The following is a 24,841-nucleotide window of genomic DNA, read 5'->3' on the forward strand; positions in this document are numbered from 1 at the left end:
ATGTACTGGTACGTTACTGTATCACTTCTTTGTATTCAAACTGGTTATGATCCTACACTGAAAGTTGGATCTTTGAGACTATTTTGGTATTAGAGAAAACTGTGCATTGAAAAATTGAAGTGTTGTTCTTTGAAGGTTTGTTTTTAAGCGACGACTTGTTTGCTTTGGAGTTACTGGGTTATTGAATTGCCTTCTGGAGCGCCATTGGCCGGGGTTCTCCGCGTTGCCACTGTGGAATTGAATGCTTGAACATCCCCTAAGGAGAAAAGGAGCAGCAACACTGACTCTTCAGTGCTGCGTGGCGGCTTTCAGAAATTGTAAATACATTAAATATAAATTCACCCAAGCAGTCCATTTATTTTGTGTGAAAATACTAATTTTAAAAGCAAAATTAAAGTAAATGGATTTTGAGTTGACCTTAATTTATTATTTTTAAGAGTGGGAATTGTAAGAGGACCTTTGAATATAAGAACAGGATTTGAACCCTTTCAAAATTAACTTACCGTAGAAATAGCTTTTAATTGAACCCTATCAGGAATCTACTGCGTTGTGGTATAGGCTGTACAGCTCAACAATGTATCACACATAAGAACAACACAGTGCAAAAACTTCTACAACAACTACTAAGCCAATTTTTAATAATCTGTATTTTGCAGAAGTACCCATATTAGCAAACAGAATTATACAAAGAAAATGGATAAAGAATTACAGCCAAGTGCCCTACAGCTGAAAACATTTAGCAGAAGATCACTTTGTTTGTCCTTGCCAATAGAAACCAGTAGAGAATACAAAATCAATATGAAGCTGTCTATTCACTCAGAGTTCCCAAAGACAAAACTTACACTTGCTTTCAGCAGCTGGAGGTCATAAGCAAAGTGGACTTTAAAGGTTATTGGTCAAACAAGAGTGATTATTGGTCTATAAGAGAGAGGGGGAAAAAAGGGTGTTGGCAGAACTTCCAGCACCTATTTAAGAATTGCCTCAGCCTGTCTCACACTAACACTCACACACTCCCACCTTGCGTTCAATGGAAAAAAAGCTATTCCAGTGCATGATGGGAGTATGACACTATGAGGATGTTCCACACATGTCCTGTGTGCCCTGGGTTATTCTCTTTTTAGATCTCAATCATGGGACTGTATCAAGTGCAGCAGAAAATGGTGAGTACGTTGTTGTTATAGTCACAGCCTCATCAATTCCCTTGCTCTCATCCAAACCGGCAATGATAACATGCCCCACGGCCTACAATACCATTGCACTTTATGACATGGGGTGGAAAGACAAAGAAACGTATGCCTGTAGGTTGATGGTTGATGGTTGGCCTTGAACAATTTCAGCAAAACTCATTTGTAATTTGTAGTCCAGCGCATTTGTAGCTGCTAGGCTACTCATAACAAGGTAAGAGGCAAAGGAAGACCTTTGAAAAGTCAGGTGTTCCAACGTGGTGGTAATCTGAAATTTAACAAGCACACTTACAATACTTGAACTTAGTGGGGGAGAAAAAACAAAAACAGATAATAAACACTAAAGGGTTCTCTGTGCTGACACCCACCGTCTGATTTCAGCTGGAATTGCAGAACAAGGAGACCTACTTTTCCCAGAGAAAGGAAGTAGGTTATTTGTAGATTCTATACATAACAAGATCTCTCCAATTTCTTTTTTTCTTCCCCATGAACCCAAATCAGTTTTTATCACAATATTACATAATGACACTCAATTGCATTATAAAAAAATGAAACTAGGGGGCATGGAATGAGTTTGGTTTAAATCCTCTGAACTTCTCAGATACTTGAATTTTAGCCATACATCCATTCAGACAAGACCTTATAGTAAGTCCTAACCAGTTATATTAAATGTCAAACTAAAGCCCAGACTAAAGTTTTTCTAGCACAAATTTTATATCATTAAGCACCTCCTAGAAGAAATGAGGAGATTCTTAACAGGCATTTCCTCATTAAATAAGTGACTCCTTTTCCTTTAAAGTGCTTACTGCAGGCTTGCGATTTTCATAGTTATTGGCTGCTATTTCTTGCACATTCAGTAAATGCATGACAGCCTGTTTCAGAGATACTCATTACTTCCATTTTCTGTGTTTTCTGGAGAGTCTCCCATCATGGGTACAAATTAGCTCATAATTCTTTGAAAGAACTCTTTCATTTATAATTTCAGAGAACAAAGCACCTAATGTAATTATAATTATCTCCGTTTCTCCCAGTCCACATCGCTTCTGACGGTGCGAAGGAAAGTTGGAGAAGCGCACAGTGTCTCGATGCTCATTAATGCAAAGCATCATTTAAATAGATATTTTCACCTCGGGGTCACTAGCAAAATCGTTCCTACCATTCAGACTCCACCACATTGCTTTTCAACAAGCAAAACTGGAAACCGATGATAACACTTGCCCCAATTATGCATTCAAAATAAAAACTCACCGAATTAAGTCAAGAGGCTAATTATGTATGACTCAGTATCTTTGAATCTATAGCGGAGCTGCATTCACACAAAGCTGAAGCAAATTAAAAACAGCAGGTACTGGAAATGCTGGGGACTTTCAACGAAATGCAAGTCCAAAACGACCAAAATTGTCTACTGTCAGTGATATTAGTTGTGAAGGTTTTTTTCCTGGGGGGTGGGGCCAGTGAGGTTGGTTTCTTTGCACATTAACAACCTAAGATGCTCCTGGTGAGCTCAGACCTGGGACACTAAAAGCTCTCCTTTTATGATACAAACATCTCAGCGATGGTGGATACATTTGCCAGTCTATTGTGGGATAACAAGAAATTATTTCAAATGAATCGTTTTCGGCTTAGATGCTTGTGATAATGAATTCATGTCCAAATAAAATAAAAATTCTACTTTTTCAACAGTCACTTTCATGATTGTTATTTTTCCAGGCTTATGCTGGTGTTTGCAGGAGTAATGAAACAGTTCATATACCTGCATACAAAGTAGTCCGTGAATAAATACATGAAAAAACTAAAAGTAGAAAATATGTATTACCTGAGTGAATTAATTAATTTCAGAAAACAATTTAATATAAAGGAATGCTCTGCTAGAAAAAGACCTTCTGTTCCACTGCTTCTTAGCTCTGTCTTCTGTGTGGTGTGGTTTACTGTAGCAGAATAGCTACTGATTTCCACAAAAAACTGAATATCTGTGTTGGCTCAGCTAGGTATTGATGTAAAGCAGTTTAGGGATCTGCTAATCTAGTCGGATGTAATGGGACCTCTGCATTGACTTTGTTGTTGTTGATGGTGGCCATTGTTTGCAGATTCACTTGCCCATTCTATATTATGTTCATATATGGCAATTCAAAGACATACACATCTCAAAGAGAAAGCCCTCACCCCTCCTTTCACCTCATATCTCATCACTTGATCCACTTTAAGCACAGGAGGATCTGCCCGATTAATTTTTGACATCTCCTCTGTCATAGATGCACTGGTACCTATTCTCCATATGTTTCTACAGTACCCTATTATTGCATGCTTTTGGCATCACACAGCTATAGTCTTATCTCTCCTGTGCTAATGTGCCCCCTTTTGCTCCTACTTAATAACAACTGCCAGGCCCAGCCAGGAGGTGTGCAGGCCATTTATAGAGGTTTAAGAAGTTAATGAAGCAGCAACAGGTACATATTTTAACATTTGACAAAAACAGCTGTGGCTCAGAAACAAATCAACCGTAATGATAACATAATAATCAACAATACTTTTTTATCCATTGAAGCTTACACAGACTAGGGCTGTACCACCGCCAATTTTCTCTTGAAAAAAATAAAACACAAAACAATATGCAACACCCCTCAAAAAAAACAATTGTTGCAAATTATGATTACCATTTGGACACTTTAAAACCCATTCTGGGACTTAAGCAACCGAGTGCAACGTCTACTGTGAAGTAATTGAAATTCACCTCTAACAAGTAATCACTGTTAGTTTCTCCATTACACATAGGCTACATCTGGGATTCATGATATACAGGTGCTTTGCTGCTTCTCATGTTTATTAACTATCTCTCTCTCATCTATCTTCTCAGAGTGTGTCCTGCCGAGATCACTCCTCTCAGTGCAGTGCGTTTTTCTCTTAGCCACGTTTCACGGTGGGTCTCCAACACCTATAATTTGTTGTCCATGAAAATAAACTGATATGGGGACTTAAACAGATTAATTCTGGGACTGCTTTCACTCTCCAAAAGAGTTTAATTTTCTTTTATGACTTTGACATCTTCGATAGTGGAAATAAAAATGGGATATAGATGGGTTTATTTGACATCCCAACTCTTTACTTTAAAGTAAAGTATGCAGTACAGTACATACATCCTCACTGAGGAGGAGACCTATTGAAAACTAGTTCTAATAAATAACAAAAGGTAATTTAATCTTCCTCAGCCATTCTAGCCTATATCAAGAACATCCTCCACAGCTGGGATAGATGGCATTCAAATGAGAATTAGGACAACCAGCCTGGAGCAAGGATCTACAAGGAAGAATAAATAAAAGCAGCTTAAACAGAATAAAAGAGAAGGATTTCAATTTGATATTGTTAGTAAACCTGTTCAGTTTGCAAATCATACATACAAATATGGCTGGCAGCAGTGAATTTAAAAAGACTGAGGAGATTCTGGATTTTTCTCACATTGAGTGAAAGCTGACAAATGCAGAGGACAAGATGCACACAGCAGGGATTTACATGGTAAGCATAACAGGAATGGTACCAGACTTGAAGCAGGCTGCATAGCAGAGATTGTAGAGGAAGTATTTTCAGAATGACCCAAAACATCCAAAAGAGGATACATTGTTGGGGGCTGCTGCTGTCACTCAAGAGACAATATCCTAGTAAAGTGTAATTAACTGTGGAGAAGAGGTTGTCTCAGACAAGTCATCACCCTCGACACACTCCAAAATAAACCTAGCGTAGCCGTGGCTGATAAGGTGTGGATCGCGTCTAATCTGCTGGTGTTCAGCACCTCAGAAAGAGACAGCTCCTCCTCATTTCCTGCTACTGCCGTGTGAAACAATAATCGCACCATCTACCGACAATGTGGGCTCATTTAAAGCAGGCCGTCCACACCGAGCTGTTGACTGATCTCAAACACCACTGACTCTTTGCAAATATAAATGTAATCTCAACTTCAACAAAATGAGAACACTGTTTAACAAGGCCAGGGTTGCTGATCTCCTGGGATTACATCACACCTTGGCAGGCTGGCAGAGTGGCCCAATGAGGAAAGAGGATTGCATTTAATGTATTTGAAGAGGATGTTATGCATACAATTAATAGGTAGAGTGTGGTATATTACACAATGGGTTTCTGAAGCCTTAGCTTTTAAGTACTCCCATGGCAACTGGGTTATTAGAAATTGAACAGCATGTAAAGATATGTTTTATTCTTGTAGACACAAGACTGGCTGCCTAATGATATGTAAAGGTGGCCTTACAGTTGAGTCCTGACTGCCACCACCCATCGTTCTGGCATTTTAGAGCTGTGGCACGAAGTACCTCAACAGAAAGATGTCAATATGCTACTTCAGGAAAATGCTGTATTTAATATTTAATTTATTCAGTTTGTACATTTTGTGTACAACTGATCACTGATCTTTAATATAAAATTAATGTCCACTATGGTACAACTTCAAGTTACAAATGGGCCTCTTGCCTGCTGGATGAATGTCGAACAAAAGAAAACCAAACTGTTAGATCTTGAATTAACAATGCTTTCCGCTTAACACAAGTTAACAAATCTAACAAAGCTTGAGAGAAGCTGAAACTCTTGAATTTGGTACCGATTGAGTATCTCAGCATATCACCTTTTTTGAAAGGCAGTACTAGGTTCTGTCTTAACTCTATCATATTCAAAGGAAACCAAACACTCCCAAGCACTGCAGGGAGGGAAGAAGCCTGAATCTTTTTTTTAAATTTTGCGAACTGGATGAATTCCATACATGATTGTGTTGAATAATTCAATAGACAGCAATGGGTAAACAAGCTGACATTAAAGAAGGTGCACTGAAATAAATATTATATATCAAGCTGGGGAGGAAAAGCCCAATAAACTAAACTAAAAATAATGCAGGGTTAATGCAATTTTCTTTAATAAACCATTTATATTAGTAGGACACCAGGATTGCTCCCCTTTACTTTTGATGCAGGATGAAATGTGAATTGCAAAAGGCGTGATAAACAATAATTTGGAGGTCTTGATAGTGTTTACATGCTTTGGAATAGGAAAGTGTCTGAAGGAAACTGCAATAGGTGTGGACCTTGACTGAATTATAGATAACTATAATTATAAAAAACAAACAAAACAAGTGGCATTTTCAATTGCCCGGGGTGTGAACAGTAGTGTATACTGTTTGCACACATAATTATGAGGCCAGCCTCCATATCTATTGCTTTAATTGGACTATAGAAAGGACTTTGGTGCTCATCATGGGGGGACATTGACTCCAGCTATAATTAACCTAGATCATCTGTTTTCTTATCTGACATGCAGACACCAGAATAAGAGCCTGCGCTCACTGTTTAGTAAAACAAGCAAAATTGTGCCTGGGAAAACACCCTTTATTTTGGTTAAATGATTAAATAAAATGAAAAATGAGGATGCAAACAACCATGGGGATTAAGCAAGCACTTGTGCAGTGATTGAAGCAGCACTTATTCAGCTGTTATTCGCATCGTTTCTTGTTGTTACTCACTCAAAGCCGCTCGGCCCTGTCGAGTCACTACTGACAACCTCTGTTTTCATTACGGTTCAATTTACATACAGCTGGTAAATAAAGACTCTTAAAAGACAGACAGAGAAGTAATGATTCCAAGCATAATTGACAGATTTGGGAAAGCGCTAGCTTGGCTCGCAGCAAAAGACACAGTTGCGAAATGATCCTGATTTTTCCTGTGTGAGAGCTGTAGATCAATTGCCCATCTAATTCATTAACTATCATGTTGGCAATTTATACAGCGGGAAGATAAGGCCCAAAGTGTAATTAGCATCATCTTATCCTTGCAATGTAAACAACAATTATGTTAGACATCGAAGAAGGAAAAATAATAGGATTATGGTCAATGACTCATAAAGAGGGTACACTATACTTTCAATGTATCTGGGTTATTTAAGATGTAATCCTATCCTAGATAACCTTTCACAGATGTGTGATTTAGTCCTTAATAAGTTTACTTGAATAATATTTTATAATTAGCACCCTAAAAATCTCATGTTTTGAATGTGTAATAGAACCAGGGGTCGGTTGCATTAACATAGACTAAGTCTACTTTAGTGGAAACTGACTAACTTCCATTAAACTAGTCCAGTGGTTTTCAAACCACTCCTGGAGTACCCCCTGCCCTGCTGTTTTTTGTTGCAACTGAGGACTTAATTGCTTAATGGAATCCTTAATTGACCTAACAAAGCAATAGTAATTAAGTAATTAAGACCTAGGTTGGAACAAAAACCAGCAGTGCAGGGGGTACTCCAGGACCGGTTTGAAAACCCCGGGACTAGTCTAACTGTCAAATTAGGACTAGTGTAATGGTTTAGACCAGTGGTTCTCAATCCTGGTCCTGGAGGAACACCTACCCTGTTGGTTTTTGTTCCAACCAAGCTCTCAATTACTTAATTGAACCTTTAATTGAACTAATAATTTCCTAAATCAGAGGCATTTCATTATTTTAATCAGTAGGGATTTTAAAGTTAAGTATACAATTGTATAATTAAATTATTATCTTATTAAGGAACCAGCTTTTTATCAGTTACACAATTTAACGATTCAAATGTAATCAAATTACATCAATTAAGTGTTCAATTAAGTAACAGAGCTCAGTTGGAACAAAAACCTGCAGGGTAGGTGTTCCTCCAAGACTAGGATTGAGAACCACTGGTTTAGACAATGCAACCGGACCCAGTACTTTACAGCACCCATTGGAAAAGTCCCTTCTTAGACCAGCTCAAACTCTGTTAGCTGCATTTTGGAGATGCGTTCCTCAGGCAATGAAAGAGCATGACTCATATACACAGTATATTGTGTAATTCATTGGAAGTCTCACTGCAGGCACACAATCAATATCTTATCTAGGCAGGTATTAGTAAGCATCAGGTCTTCAACTGCATTTTAACAGACTAGACCGAAAAACATAAAATTGAGTTTGCACAATCACGGAACTCTTAATGGGTAAAGCCAGGATAGCATCACTCCAGTCTGCTGCTCCAGAGAAAATAAGAGCTGTTTTTTCCCTGCACTGATAAATTGTGCAAACTTAAAAGAAGTGCTGTATTATATTAATGCATTCTTAAATGTGTACTTTGCTAATCTCCTCCACTCTAATTGGGGAGCATATTAATGCAACAAACGTGATCTTTTATGAATGTCATGTTTAATCCATTTTAATTACTTGGAGGTCAAATTAATTTCTATGTATGGTTAAGCAATAGTGTGGAATGCTATTTTTAATCAATGGGGATTCAATCAATTTTTCAAAAAGCAATTAAGAGCTGTAATAAAGTGATGTATTTTCCAGACATGACTGATGAATTTGATGAACTGAACAGATTTGCGATTAGTGACATGAAACATTTTTCACTTCTTAGAACAATACTGTATAATCTTAATAAATCTTTGATTAAGATTTTAATCAGATCAAACCCTTCAAAGAAAGTTATTATTATTATTATTATTTTTTAAGATATGAATGATCCCACATGTGTATTCACATTACAAGGGGCTTAATGGACACTAATGATACTGATGATAATCTTTGTGGTTTTATTTTATGTCACTTTAATTAATTTGAATGATAAAAACATATTCAAACATATTCAATAAATAATCCCAATGTTTACAAAATGTAAAATGTAGAACAGGAAATCCACTTAGACAATGTAATAAGCAGTAGGTATCCTGACAGTACTACTAAAATTGAGATTCTACAGTTTAGGAGAGAATCCCATTGCTGTAGAATGTAATAGGTGCTTTATTTGTTATTTTGTATAGTAGAGTACAGGTCAAACTACAATAAGCCTGAGTTGCTTTTATCATTACTGAAAAATGTATAATAAAGGATTCTAAACATGGACATGCTTCGAGTTAAGTGCCATTGGGAAAAGTTAGCCTCCATTTCATTTAAGGATTGCGTCTTTAATCGGGTGGAAGGGTTCTGAAGTAATTACCTGCTCGTAATTAAAGGTCTCCAGCATCCCAAGGATTAATCCCTGAATCTCTGCCAGCTTGCCTTTGCCGTAGACCGGGTCCTGCAAAAAATAAAACAAAGACAGCCTTAGGGGCAAATTCATTCTAGGAAATAAAGCTGCCAACACTGGAGTAGGGGAAGTTTTTGTTTTCAGCCACTCAGCAAACTTAAGTGTAAGTTTTATATATATAAATAAAATTGATTTCTGTTCAGCAGCGGCTTTAGTAGCAGACAGAAGTGTTAAATGTAAATGTAAATGCTGAAAACTGGCTGAAGCATTTGTAGGAAACATGGGTATTTTCACTGTCAGTCAAGACAATATCAATTTATTTGTAGGTCTCAATGGACATTGTGACAGCGAGCCATAACATATTTCTGTACCTTGGGGCTCTTCTTCACTTCATGTAATCTTCAATGCCTTTGATGTATATTTTGATACAGCAAATATAAGTAAACCAAATAGATGTATAAAGGAGTGACTGCTATTTCAGAAATCGATGCAAATAGCCAGGATAGATGTCTGCTTTTAGAACTGGAGAGAGGAGTACTACACAATGTATTCAAAAGCTGAATAATACATAATCCCAAACACTTCAGGGCAAAGTTACAGCAAGGCACAATATGGGAAATAGTTCAATCTAATTGTGCTGTTTGAGAGGATCTGATTGGAAAGAACGTGGAAGAAAAAGCCTAGAAAAGGAAAGAGGCCCTTAACTCTTCAAAACAAACAAACAAAAAAACACAAATTCAATAAGGGAAACTCCATGTGAGAAAATCATAGTTGTATTTGCATGTTTTGCTTAAACTGAGTTCAATACTTTGTCTAAGTGCAGTCAGCGTCTCTTTTTCTAATTAAATCATAATTACTAGGAAGACACGCCAGGGAATCTTTCCACTGCAAAAGTCATAATGATTAGAACCGTATGAACTGCTTCCCGACAAACTGCACTTCCAAACCTAGAGTTTCTGCTGAATTAAAAACAATACCAGCTTCCAATGTAGCTGGACTCAAGGGCAGAAAGGAGAGACTGGGTTCCTGAGAGGCTCAACTGGCAAAAGCCCCCATCTGATGTGCAAGTTAGGGCCCTACAGTATAGATATGAAATCCCCTGAGACACTGGGCACAGCTGCTGAAGAACAACTGCAGTTGGTTGGATCCAAAGTTGGGCAGTTTGTTCAACTCTTGTGGCTGACTGGATGCCTGACAGACCACAGCGTTATCAGTTCGAACCACACTGGTGTGCTGAGAAGGCATGTACTTTGTCTTCATCTATCCCCATGTTAAAATCTGGGATGCATAGGTGAATAATAATTGATTCTGAATTGGGGGGGGGGGGTGGGCCTTTACACATTTTAACAAAGGAATCATTAGATGCAAAAAAACATGTTAGCCAGTTTAACATTTAACATTTGTGTTAGCCTGGACCATTGCGTTAACATTCCTCAAATGCATAGCTGTAGAAAGGCACTCAACTGTGTAGCAATGGCCACCATAACATCATAAGTTGGTGTGCAATATAATTTGTTTTATTGAGCTTAAACACTACTTGGACTGACTGAAGAGGCCCATTATTTTCCGGTTTAAAAATAAACACAAATGGACTAACTGATTGTCCAGCATGAGCAAGCTGTATACAGAGACATGGGGAGATGTAGCAAAGGACTGCACTTGTGCTTATAAATGCAAACCTGTTGCAAATGAGTTTGAAGTGATGAAATGTACTAAACACATGCAATATTGGAAATGAGGAAAATGGCTCTATATGCAGGAAGGTAGAAGTCATACCCCCTACTGTCAGCTGAAGGATCAGGATGTACTGAGATTTCTAAAGAAACAGGAAACCTCGAAAAGCAACTGGTGTGATGCTGGACTTGACACCTGAGTCAGTTGTGCTTTAAGTCTACAAAGATCCAGTAAGCATGGTCGTGAGTGAGTGGGGCAGGAAAGAACAGTATGTTATGTGATATAAAGCAGACTACATCTAAGAGAGATCGCCAAGTTTAATTTAAATTGTAATTTTAAGTTTAAGTTTAAGTACCACATACGTTTTGTCCAGGCTTACATTTGCACAAATCAGACAATCCAAAGGGAGTGCAGATTGCTGAGAAATGCATGCTAGGTTTTGCATTAAAAAAATAAAAACTGAGCAGAGGGACATTGCATAGAGAATCCAGAAAGCCTAAAGTACAGCTACAGTCAAAGGGCCACTCCTATGTCTTTTGCTGTGCTTTTAGATCCTTCAGCATTCCTGCTGGGTCTCCATTTTCCCAGGGGATTTAAGATATACACATATAGTTTTGGCCCAGGCCCCAAACGGCGAATTCATAAAAGAGCTGAAATTATCTTAATCCATACTTTAAACAGCAGAGCGGCGACTACTGCTATATGAGAGGAGCAGTGTGTTGTTGTGTGTGTGTGTGTGTGTGTGAGAGCGCTGATTATTTCATCTCCCTATGGTTCCAGCACCAAGCCGAGTCCACAGCAGTTTGCTAACAAGCAATTTTCCAGTTCGTCACACAAAAGAATGCCAGGCGCAGCTCCAGCCATTTCCACACAGGCAGAGAAGACGGAGATCCGACACCAAACCTGGAAATTATGTTGCGACTGATTCATTTGCTTACTGGTCTCTCTGTCCTGGCTTTGATATTTTCACATCCAGGCCTGCAGAGTAACTAGTATAACAATTATCTGAAGCAATTCCTCAGGTCTCTATGCAAAGAGGAGTATTGGGGAGGCCAGTTAACTTAAAAAAGGCCAAATCAGAGACTAACCTTAAGGCGAACATTAATTCATGTACCTGTTCCTCTGTTATAAGAAGATTTGCTAACCAAAATGGAAAATGCTAAAAAAAAAATAACTTGAGTAAATAAGGAAAGAGAAAAGAACGATAAGTTCAGCAAGCCACATTACAAAGTGCATCTCACTTACAAGTCCTGAAAGGCAGTAGAAATAATTCTACAATCTTCCGTGATTGAGTGTCACAGTTTGAAAAAAGTTGTCTTGGGGAGAAGATAAAAATGCTGCAGGTGGCTTCAGATCATCCGGGCTTATGACTAATGAAACTTTAAAGAAACTCCCACAAGCAGCCAGTCAACAGCCTGAATACAGAACACAGAGAACCCTATTTGTCGAGATTTTTGTGCATAATCACCTTTTGTACACTTTTCTGTGTCAGACATAGGACAATGTTTATCAATTTTACACACACACAATCTGTGGTTTCTCTCCCGCCTAAAAATCTCAGGTATACAGAGATCAAAATATGATCTATTCAATTCTACTCAACAAAGGACTTTCTTCTAATCGTGTCTACAGTTCATTTATGGGATCGCAACTCAGAAGCATATTGAGTCTCTCAAATCCAATGGCTCAGCAAAAGAAAATGCTGATGTGTCCTTCTGTTAAATATGATATAATCAATTCATTATTATTACATTATATACAAATCCAACACTTAATTCTCCTCAGTGTTTTAACCATCCTGTTTCCTCTGTATATGGAAAGAGGGAAAAGGTTAACATTTACTTTGCAGGTTAAATTACCATTTATGCTTATCACTTCATCATCACTTACAAAAACATCACAGGTGACCTTTTGGGTGGCTAAGCATCATCTTTTACATGTGTCCTTGTCTGACACACTATCTGAGCTGTCAATTCTGTTCCCACCTTTGTGAACTCACTAAAGAAAATAAGTCATCAAGGCACAAATGATGACCTTCAGTAACGGTAAACAAGATTTACATAATATTTGCATGCAAGGAGAAAAAAAAAAAAAGTCAGGTCAGCATTGGAAAAGAGTTCATCAGTCAGTCATTTCATAAACAAAACTACAGTGTGGTACGCTTTGTAAACAAAAACTTAAAAATCGTGACATCACCACGATTAATGCTGTTTGCTTACTGCTGCATAAAACCTACACGACTTCAATCACACTTAATTTTCAAGTTTCCAAATGCACTGAAGTTTTTACGGTAAGACGGCCTTATGAAAATGTGAATTATACCATCACTCTTTCAAAACCCTGACATCGGATCCATATCTTTGGGTTTGCTTCGGGGTTATAGCTGTGGCCTCTGAAAACTGCAGTGACATCCCAGAAACAACACCAACATCCTTTAAGATAGACTCTCGATTGCCTAGGCCAGGGGATTTCAAACCGGTCCTGGAGTACCACCTGCCGGTTTTTGTTCCAATCTAGGTCTTAATTACTTAATTGAATGGTATATTGCTTTGTTAGGTCAATTAAAGATTCCATTAAGCAATTAAGACCTAAGTTGGAACAAAAACCTGCAAGGCAGGGGGTACTCCAGGACCGGTTTGAAAACCCCTGGCCTAGGCTAATAAATATCTGTCCAAACAAACACATTTTCATGGAGTATTGTGACCCCTGAAAAACAGCCACTATAACCCCCTGTCCTGGGGCTCCCTAGCACAGACTCCAGGCCACAAAAGAGCTGTAGAACTAGATTGATTTTGCCCACAAGATAATGTGTAGCAGCTTAATGCATTAAACCTAGTCATATGGCGCCAGTGGTGCAGTATCTATGGTTCTAAATTAAACATGTGCTTAGTATTAGTTACTCTTATCCAGTATTAATTATTGATTAAATATATATCTCTCAATATCTGCCATGGTAATCCAGGACTGTATTTTTATATCTTCCAGACTTAGCTGTGGTGCCGCTCTCTCGTTTCCATCAGACTGGGGGGCCTATGAATCCCTACCCTCCAATTAGACTACCAGCAAAACAGTATGTTTAATGTTTCTTTTAAATGGCTAACCGGTATTAGTATTATTTTTTTTTTTACATTATCTGCTGGACAACAGACATGGCAGCTAAATGCTTATTAACTTAGCCAGAACAGCTGGTTCTCTTCCCACTGCTGCCGTCATGCCCACTGCTTTAGCCGTATACAATTCTGACACGTATTAGCCCTATTTCCACCAGGGATACTTGTCTAAGAAGTTAAACCCAACAAAATGTGTAGTGCTAGCGATATAAGCACATTACACACTCAGGATTGGAATTTAAAAATAGACTGCAATCCTAAGAGCAGCAATGAAAATCGGTGTCTGATGTCATAATTCCTGGCAATAAACTACTGCCCTGGGGGAACTCTACCCTCCCTCAGCGAACTCCAGCACAGAACAGCCAGCGAAGCACATCTGAATTCGATAACGAATGCAAGAATGGCTTCCCACTTTAATGCATACCTGAGTGAAATACACAGCTAGAACTGGTCCATAAACTTAGGTTTTGATATTTTTCTCACTAATGTTATTAAGCCAAAAAATACCTTGCTTTCAGAAAACACAGGGATGTATGCCAGTGCCTCAGAGTTTCATGCTTTTAAATTAGGATTATTTTCCACATTTATCTACACCATACTCCAAGCTGTTAAAGGGAAAAGTGTTTATTGTGAAAAAATATATTTAAAAATACATTTTGCAGCAATTCCAGCTGTGAGTCTGTTGAGATAAGTCTCTACCAACTAGCCATAGCTATAATGCCCAACTGCAATATTTGGTTACTGAAAACATAGTCCTGCCCTTATTCATGGAAAAGCTGTGCCAGCATGTGAACAGCACCAGCGCAGAGCATGCGGAAGCTGTTCTGCTGAATTGTTTGCAAACAGTGCAGCACTTCATCTCAGACAGGGTGTTACAACATCACAATGTCAGCCCGAGCTAAGAAAACCGACAGGGGAATGGGGCTGAAAGAAGAAGGTGTGCTGCTGTAATTGGTTCTAATTCTGAAACAGTTACTGTGCTTCACATGAGGCAAAGCTGTCAAAATAATAAAACAAACAAAAAAACACTTACAACATCAATTTAAAAAATACAATTCCTTGTCAATCCTGGCATGATGAAACTTTTAAGGCTGCATAAGAGAGTGAGGGTTTACCAGCGCATCATCAGCAAATCAGGAAAATCAGTTATAATATTCGAACAATAAACTCACTGGACAAGACAACCAACCTATAAGAATAAGAAAAAAAAAAACATGGCAACGGTGTCCTTGCCACTCACTGTAATGTGTTCAACATACTTTACATTCATACGATTTCACTGCTTACTGGGATTTTAGCGGTAATAGTCCGGAACGCTCCGTGTAAAGGAATGACAAACAGATTCTATATTGAATACAATGACGTTGAACAATACCGGCCTGTTCTAGACTCGGATTCCTGTACAACTTGATCCCAACTTTTGTATTTAGAGGAAGCAGCATTACTTTCTACCTTTCCCCCCTAAAAGGTTTAGCACTGCACAACTGTTTTCCCATAGTTCAGCAGACTGAGACAAAGAGAAGCGAGTGGAATGATGCTTTAACAGGAAAACTGCTACATAATTCAGCTGCCCTTCTCTTGGCAGCATCATTAAGATTGCCTGCACTCTCTCACAAGGCAACAGTACAGGAACCGCAGTAAACAACTTCAGTGCTGCGCCGGACGCCAAGGGAAACGCAGATTCCCAGCGCTCCTGAAGGAAAGTCCCAGTACGCACGAGTTCTCTCCATTTAAGTGTCAACTAATTAAAAGACAACCTGATTCGTTACTGCGGAAGGAAGCTGGGGGGTTCTGCATAGAAGGTTAAGTGGTTCCACTGTAGAGGTCTTGCACCACAGAGCCGGCTTTCATGTTTATGTAAGTGAAGTTTATTTTGCCATGTATTATTCAAGGCCAAGGAACACACGCGTGCACACAACACACATACATACACATGCTGAGCAGATAAATAAATTATATCAAACTGGGGGGGAACGGTGCCATCCTCCTCTCCTGAGGTCAGCACCTACCCCAGAAGGCAGGCCAGCTTCCCGAGCTTTCACAGGCAAGGGGCGGAATTGGAGAGCAAACCTCCAAACCCGCCAAGGACCCGGCAGCCTCATTAACAGTCATTAAAAACTCGTTACATGGAAAGGCTCATTAGAGCCGGGCTTTGACAGGCTGGATAAAAATAATATTTGTGCAAAGAAGATAAACAGCAACACAGCAGAGGCATACAAAAGATCAGAATTGTTACTCTCAGAACAGGTTTTTCTTTCTCTCTCTTTTTTTTTAATGCAGCATGGTGAGATTGCAGCTCCTGAGTGCTGAAGAACTGGGCAGACTTCCTGAAAAAAACACTGCCAGTCTCCCTCCACACCTCCCAAAGAACATGGGTCTTGACTTTCAGGATGAACCTATGTTCTAGGGTTCAATGATGTAGTCCGCTAATTATGATATGTTTTTTAATGTGGCTTGCCCCACTAGCAAACACTGAAGACAGGGTATTAAAAGAAAATGCTCAACTGTTAAATATATTATGGATCACCCCCCCATCTCAATCACAACACAATACTTCCAGTTTGATCCCACGCATGGACGATTTCGCTCTCACACTATGTAAAGCATTTTATAATGGTTTCAGGTTTCCAATATCCTGTACTGAATACTGCACTGCAAATTGCGGTCTCGTATTTCTAATGCTCAAGAATGTAAGAGAAAACCTAAATGCAAAACCTACTTCCATTTCTCTGCTGTTAGGATAAATTGGCAAAATAAATAAATACATAGTGACAGCCTTTATCGTTTTTTTTTTTTTTTTTTTTTAAGAAAGATTTTCACAACAGCATCCTGGCATATTGCAATTGCCACAGTGAAAAATTTAAATCTGCTCTACTGGGGATTCTATTTATTTACTAGTTTTAAACTAGCCATTTGGATTTCGTCATTCACGGCTCTTGCCAATTAAAGCAAGTACACAGAGTTGAAATTCTCGAAAGAATTGGATTGGCTTTCTGCTCACCGGTTTGTTTTTGATGAGCGAAGCACAACGGTTCTGTAAAAAACTCAGCACACAAGCAGATGCACTTTTATAAGTGACTGGATTGAATGTGCCCATGCATATTTACATCCAATTTCTACAACTAAAAATATCCACACTATTGGCATTTGTTCGGGACACAATTATTCTTATTTATTTAAGCACTTACCAATTTAAAACTGCAGATTTGTGTTATGGGAAAAAAGGAACCTTATGAGGGAAAATCTATAAAGACCTACACTACAATCTACATTTACTACACACAGAAAAAAGCTTAAAAAAAAAAAAAAAAAAAAAAAAAAAAAAAAGCCTGGTGAGTGGAGGAGGAAAACCATGCTGTCAAAAAAGTTCAGTCAGGCTGGGGTGCCGAGTGACTAATCCAATATATGTCTCAGCTCTGAGCCCAAGATGAACGTGACAGCATGGCATCTGCAGGCCCTCGTGACCGATACTGAAATGTTTGAATTTTCATCAGGCACTTTATTTTAATTGTTTATAGAACAAAACAATGTTTCTCCTAGTTACCCAAGCCAGTGGTTGTCCTACCCCAGTGTCCAGGAAAGAGTTAGTGGGTTTTCATGACCCACCATAGCCTTGTTTTCAATCCTCTAATCTTTTCAATATCTAATTTCCAATTCGCAAATAATTACAATATTCACAGCTTTTACCAACTGATTCAGAAATCAGAACTCAACTCCCTTCATAGTAAATATTTTCTCAGAATGTGCACATTTTTCAGATTTTTTTTTTTTAAACTAGGTGTTACGTTTGCAATTTCCCAGGTATTCTTGTGTGCAGCTGGCGGTCTCCATTTGGAGGTGGCCAAATGCTGATAGGATTCAGTGAATAGGACGCAACGGGTGCGTCTTCTGCTTGTCTTGTAAAATGCCACGACTGGGTAGACTTATGAAGGTAGTGAATGTGTCAAAGAACAGCTGCCTTCTCTCCACGAGACAGACAACATGCTTTATCCCCATCTGGGGTTTTAGTGTTAAAAGTAAGAGTCACATTCAGAACACTTTTCTCAGAGGATGCAAATGGCTCTGCATTTGTCCTTGGACACTGTGGGGATGCAGTCATGTGCCAGATAAACCGTAATGGAAAAAATTGGAAAAAAAAAATAGATAGATGAAAAAACATAACAATACAAAAAATATCTCTGGGTAATAGTTTTTATTTAGCAAACACCAATGACGAAACAAGATGTCTGTACGGTCTGCCATTGCTTCTGTTAGAAAAAGATAAACTGTATTGTATGCTCTTATTAGAAAAGGCACTAGTGTACTTTTTCCTAAAAAATCAGTCTTGCCAGCATGTAACTTTAATTAAGTGAGCTTACAGGATCCATTGGGACATTTTTAATGAAAACTACAATGTGGATTTGTTCAAAAAGGTCACTGGGGTCATTTGCTCCAGGAAATTGCATGGTGGCACCTGCATTTGATTTTATTTTTTTCCAGTGCTTGGTTTAATTAACATTCTTTAATTTAAAGTTCAAATATAACCCATCCTAATGTCAGGAAACAGTTCACTCAAAGATACTTCACTGGAAGCCTGTGGGCAACTAGCATCAAAAGGGCATCTCACCAGCTTTCTATGTCATACATGGGGATACATTTTTAGAAAGGCTGTAGTATTGTGGTGTCAAGGTGACCTAAACTTATTGCTGTAAAAAAAGTAAAAAAAAAAAAAAAAAAAGTACTCCATTTATCACTATCAGCTAAATAGAAGAACAATATACCTTCTCTAGACTAAGGGGAAAATGTTGTAAAACAATAAAATAATGCACTATTTGAAGCTGCTGCCAAAAAAACAATCTCCTGCAGTGTTATCAGAATACATGATTACCACACCATGTGTGGCAGAAACGTGGGGCTGATCTCTCTTGCCTTTTGTCTAGGCAACAAACACAAGTTTGCCTACCGCAGCTTGTTATGTTTGCAATTGCTTTACATCCATCTGTTTTTCAAAATTTGTAAAAACTATAGAAATGACAGCAAAGGTAGCAACTCTTTAGGCAACTTTTAGTTTTTTTTTTTCCCTTACATTTTCAGTTCAATTCAGCCTATCCTTTATAGAGTGATCTAAAACCATAATAGAATCATGTATATTTAACAAATTTTTGTATTTTTAAAAGAGAGAGAGAAACATTTACTATCTTCATACTACAGCCAGGAAGCATCCGCATGAGAGAATATTAAAAGAATAAACCAATAAGTCATTAAAAACAAACAAGTACTAGAGTTGTAACAAATCTACCTGCTGTTCTTTGGTCATTAATACAGAACTGCAAGGGAGAAAAATGGTTTGAAATTGAATGTGCTGTAGCTTCAATTAATATAACATTTTGCTATTTTTTCCAATGTCCCACATAATTAGCCTCTTTGCATAATATTTTTTTGCCAGTAGTTCTGACAACCTGAAAGACACATATCCACTGTACCATGGGAGCACTGCCTAAAAATTAATTGACTGTGGGCTTTTTAGTTCAGTGATGATCATATAATAACATCAGATGTTTTTCCTATTTCCACGGCAGTGCGGGCCGGCGGCACTTTGTGTGTTACCATAATGTACACAAAGCGGATATTTTGTGCTCGTATTCACAGGGTTACCGTGACACATTTTAATTGAGCTGTCAGATTTCAATCTTGCATCAGATATTCCAGACAGCCCCGTTATTAGCAGGATGATGAGATGCGAGATAATTGCTCTCCTTGAACCCGACTCAGTGGTGCTTCAGAGGGATTACAGAGACACATGGAGACAGGAGCTGGAGGAACATTTTTCAAGTGCGTGTTTCAAACCATGATAAACATGGTGGGAATCACCAGCAGAAAATAAACTAAATACAGAGAACAGGCAATGTCTAGTGGGCTATTCTCTGACCAAGGTCCCAGATTTGGTCATATTCCACTTTAGAAGCCCGTGGTTGTTCTCTATGAAAGGGTCAAAGCACCTGAAGCCCAGATTAATTATAAACTAAGAGCAAAGACTGTTTCCATCTCGCTTCTGTCTGATATTAGACAATCTTCTTTCTGTAATAGTTCTGCAGTACAAGAGCAACCACCTAAATTAACACAAAAAAAGAAAGATAATGGAGGTAATGTTTGGGGGAAAAAACAAACTGACAGAATAATATTGAAATTGAATGTGCTGAACATTAATTTTAATTAAAATGTTAATAAAACCCATAGAAGATTGTGAAATCACAGGACTGGGCTGAGACAGGATAAATACAGTGACAGCTATATCATTGCATGGGTTTCTAATTTATTTCACTCCGTGCCGCAGACTAATTTATTTGTTTGGTGAATGTGAAATGATACAGTTGCAAAAAAGGCTAAATCTTGTGAAACTCATACACCACTTAACAAAACTCTGGAGAATTCAAAACAATATTAAATGTTCACCTTTGGCACAAATATGAAGCAGTTTATGAAAATAATGTGATAAATAAATATGAATATATGACAGAATAAATTCTTATTTTATTTTTTTAAAAGGTAGTCTTTTACGTACACTGATTTATTCATTTCCTCCCCTTCAAATCAAATATCTACTAAGGTACCATAACATCATTATTCTGGATGCTCTTCACTCTCAATAGTCTAAATTTTTTTGTGTGTTCAATGTCCCACTGCTCTTCTAGTGCATTATGGAACAATATGCTCACTGACAAAGCAGGTATGTCATTATGCATGTGAGATAATTGTATTAGGGCCTGCATGTTTCATGGCACAAAAGAATAAACCACACTTCCAGCAATATAATGTTAACGCTACAAAGCAAATGCTTCTAGACATATAAAACACAAACTGTGACAAAGCAAAGACTTGAAACCCACGTTGGGCCGAGGCACACTATCCCAATGTCTGCAGTTTGACAAAGTGTGTCTACTCGGTCCTGAACTCAGCCCCAATGAAGGACACTACAGAATGAACTGCTCTTTGCTCTGTCTGTGATCAGGGAAAGTGAAACCTCCTCACACACTAATCCTGTTATCAAGCTATGAAAGGCAACCTTATAAGAGAACTGGTTTACATTCTGAAAATTCATATTTAACATGTATTGCTTTAGAGATGTACACAGTTTAGTGCTAAGATTACTATGTTTTTTAAGGTTTTTACTAAATAACGTTTATAAATACATACAATTTTACAGTTTGTCCACACAATCCATCTCCCACACACACTTACACTTCTTGTAATATGCAATATGTATTGTTTGGGAACTGTAAGTCGCACTGGGTAAGGGAATCTTCTAAGAAATAAATTATAATAATATGTGTATATTTTGTGACACCTGCAAGTCGCATGAAATAAAATAAAAAATTAATAATAATATGCAACGAGATTATATATATATATATATATATATACATACACACACACATTTTCAGATAACTAATACTCATTCCAACCCCCTGAAGAGATTATGTCTGCAGAAGTTTAGACATGTTTTAACACAATACAATAGTGTAGAAGGTCCAAGCTTTTGCCAACAGTTCTTCTGTTTATGACACACTTCAATTTAAGCCAAACTTCTGGTTTCAGTGGCTTGTTTGTTTTCTTCATAAAGCTCATAATTTAACTCTAGCCTGGAGTTTTTAATGAATTGTCACAGACAGATGTCGACTGGAGAAGTTGTGCAAGGCAGCGTTGATTAAAAAAAAAAGATTGTGTGTGAAAACAACGCTGTTCAGTCCTTGCATGTTTGCTTCTGAAGACATGCCCCTTGAGGCATTAGTAGTTTATTAATTTGCATAGTTATAGAACCATTTACCAAAAATATGCCTTCACAACAATCAGTATTGTGGCATATTAAATGATGTAAACTAACTGGGAAATTGCATGCGAGAGGTGATTTATTTTTCTATTTGTTTTATAGGCCTAACCATTTGATATCTCAGTCGATCATAATCAAATGTATTACTATGCTATACTGACAACCGCTGTGCCATTACTACATTACAATAAAAGCCTGCGTTTCTTCCTTTTCCATTGGCAAACACGTAAAATGCAATACATATGGTTTGTTTAATAGGCATCTGAGAGATAGCACTATGCGCTGCTTAGCAATGACAGATTTTTCCAGCACTGAGGCAAACAATATGAAATGTGAAACGAGAAGGCAAATCCCGTCCGATTGGCTGGAGATAAGCGAAACAGCATTTCTCCTGCATGATTCTAATCTTTATCGAGTTTACCGTATGGCTGAGGGATAAATGAGTAACTAAACAAACACATAAATAAACAAACTCTTCTGCTGGATTTGTATGGATTAAAAAAGCACCACCTCTTATATCTAAAATTCAAAAGATGATATCACACCCTCAAACATACACCTATCTTTAACCAACATAAAAGCTGAAGACAAAATTGAGCTGGGTGGAAAGATAAGGGGGGGAAAAACTTGGCCATGGTGAAATATTTTTAAACTACTGTCAGAAGGCCTCAGCAGGGTGTTCAGCAACATCCAGTGACATCCATTTCAGGTTCGAAGGGTTTAAGAGATACGTAAAGGAGTTTAAAACCACTTACCTGTATCTGTATATTATCTCAAGTGTATAACAGATACGTTTTCAACTCCCCCCAAACAACTGGCAATATTCAACTAACTTAAATAGATACATGAAATATATTCTGCTTATCACAAACCTTCATGAACAAGAGCCATATTTAAAGAAGTTCCGCAGTGAAAACTGGAGAGGTTTCCGTTGCCTTGAGACTCGTCACATTTAAAAACAGTGTTCATTTTGGGGACCTGAACTGATTGTGGGAATCCTTCATTGTGTACCACATGTCGATATTGTGTCTTTTTTGAGAAAAAACGAGAACTGTGTCAGTGGAACTCCAGGACCTGCAAGACTAGGAAACAGTGACCCATGAATTTCAGTCCCCAGGATCTGGTATAAGGCGCAGAGACTAATCACAAACTGGTGCTGTGCTCATTAGTGTGGCAGACTGCTACATCTGCCACTGAACAAAATGCAAGGATCTTTGATTCTGTCTGTGTTGAGAAGGGATATGGTAATGATGTCCAGTCAGCTTTGAGAAGGTACAGAAATACTTTTGGATGCAGATAAGTTAGAGTAAGTAATTAGTAAGTCCGTTTCATAGGTACTATTGGATGCTGTTGTGGGGGCAGTGTGCAGATTTCAAACGGACACATCTTAAGCCATTTTGTGTGAACTTTAATACTTAAAGTGTGACTTAAAATAATAACCATAAATCAGTATTCCTGCTCACTCCCAAGAAAGCCTGGGTGTCTTTGTTTTGAAGAGATGTATTCCTCCGTCTGATTATTGTTTGTTTTCCTGTACTCTACCCAGGACCTGAGAACACACATGCCTCCGGACTGAACACTGTGAACCTGGCCTGGAATGAGCAAACAGGTGGCAGGGCACAGTAAGGTTAGAGGCCCTGCTCTACTATACCACCTGCTGAAAGGATGATAAGAAATAGCAAGATAGAGGATAATGCATCATCTTTTCTGATCAAAAAAGGGCATCATACACAGTACACACCTGCAGGATGCGCTGTATTATAGATGGCAGTGCGATGAAGCCCGTCATACTGTTCAGGACTTGCATTGTAAGCTGTTTCAGCGCTGAAAGAAAAGAAAAAAAGATAGAAAACCTGTGTCATCAACCAAGCCAATCAGGACCAGCAACGGAGGGAAGGAGAAAGAGTCAATCTCACCACAGAAGCTTTGACATGTCTTACATTTTACTTCAAGTAATGAAAGCATGAATTGTAGCAAGTACATAAACTACTCCTCTCGTGATCTGAAATGCATTAGCATAATGTTCTGGTCTGTAACCCCTGTTGAGCTGGTTCTCTGGATACCTACTGCTCACAGATGCCTTTTCTGAACAAGATCAGGTTAGATTGTCCATACTGGCCTGCCACTGCTGGGAGGCCTGTACAACCGAACAGAGATTTCTGAAAGGACTGTTTTATTTCATCTGCATTTACCTGCTATTTCATCCGGCACATGCTGCGTCTAAAATCACTCCGTGCCGCAGCTACGGCACGCACTGTTATTTACTATGAAATCTAATGACGACTCAATCCAATGTGGCTTCAGAAGAGATTGATAACATCTGACCCTGGTGGGGAAGAGAATAGGTGGCATGCAGCACTTTGACCACATCTCTTTTGAATAAGAACAATGGAAGGAGGTACGACACTGATGCACTGATGCTTTACACAAGCTCCTTTTGCTGGGATAAAAGTGCAACATTGCATATCCAACCCACTGTGGACTGGAATATAGGTGGATATGTGAAACAGGTGAATATGCAAACATCTACAGAAGGGGGGATGTGACAGATGGATGTGAGACACCCCACAGTAGCAGTGAAACAATGTAAGGGAATTGCTAAGAAAATGCAAAACAGGAAAAAGAACATGCTCTTAAAAGATGTCTGCTCTTCAGGCACTGAGCTACTTAAACACATGGATAATACGTGCGACTAATGCAGAACAGGCTGTACAATGACTGCCCATAGCTCAGAAGCAAAAACGTCACGAGCAAGTTCTCATTTTTAACCCTGTTGACTAACACATCCTAGTCCTGTCAGACCTTCCCTTTAATAACTCCAGCTGGTTCTACAGCAGGCATTTATTAATAATGACAAGGCAAAGAGCCTAACTTTCTGAAGTGTGCCGAAATCCGGGGCTTTTGAGCAGCTTCTGTGGTGACATCATCGCCTCCAGCAGCGGGAACCACAGCGCCTGTATGGAGCGAAGTGACAGGGTTTTATTTCTTAATGTTGCCTGAATAATTAATGTTAGGCGCTGCACTACTTTAATCCCTCATAAAAACCCAGACCGAACTGA

General features: G+C 38.4%; 1 protein-coding gene across 5 annotated transcripts in view; it reads right to left on the reverse strand.

The window, feature by feature from the left end:
• vps8 (VPS8 subunit of CORVET complex) overlaps positions 1 to 24,841 on the reverse strand; it is a 183,437-nt gene that overhangs the window by 64,393 nt on the left and 94,203 nt on the right. For all 5 annotated transcript variants that reach the window (XR_010804780.1, XM_066688393.1, XM_066688391.1 and 2 more), the window contains 3 exons: positions 24,655 to 24,736; positions 23,524 to 23,606; positions 9,162 to 9,242 (listed from right to left, as the gene is read on the reverse strand). Coding sequence is in view for 4 of the 5 variants with exons in the window: in XM_066688393.1 (XP_066544490.1) it covers positions 9,162 to 9,242; positions 23,524 to 23,606; positions 24,655 to 24,736 (246 nt within the window). In the remaining variant the exon portion in view is untranslated. The remainder of the gene's footprint in view (positions 1 to 9,161; positions 9,243 to 23,523; positions 23,607 to 24,654; positions 24,737 to 24,841) is intronic.

Source organism: Amia ocellicauda, chromosome 16, assembly GCF_036373705.1.
Source record: "Amia ocellicauda isolate fAmiCal2 chromosome 16, fAmiCal2.hap1, whole genome shotgun sequence".
In the NCBI taxonomy this organism is placed as follows: domain Eukaryota; kingdom Metazoa; phylum Chordata; class Actinopteri; order Amiiformes; family Amiidae; genus Amia; species Amia ocellicauda.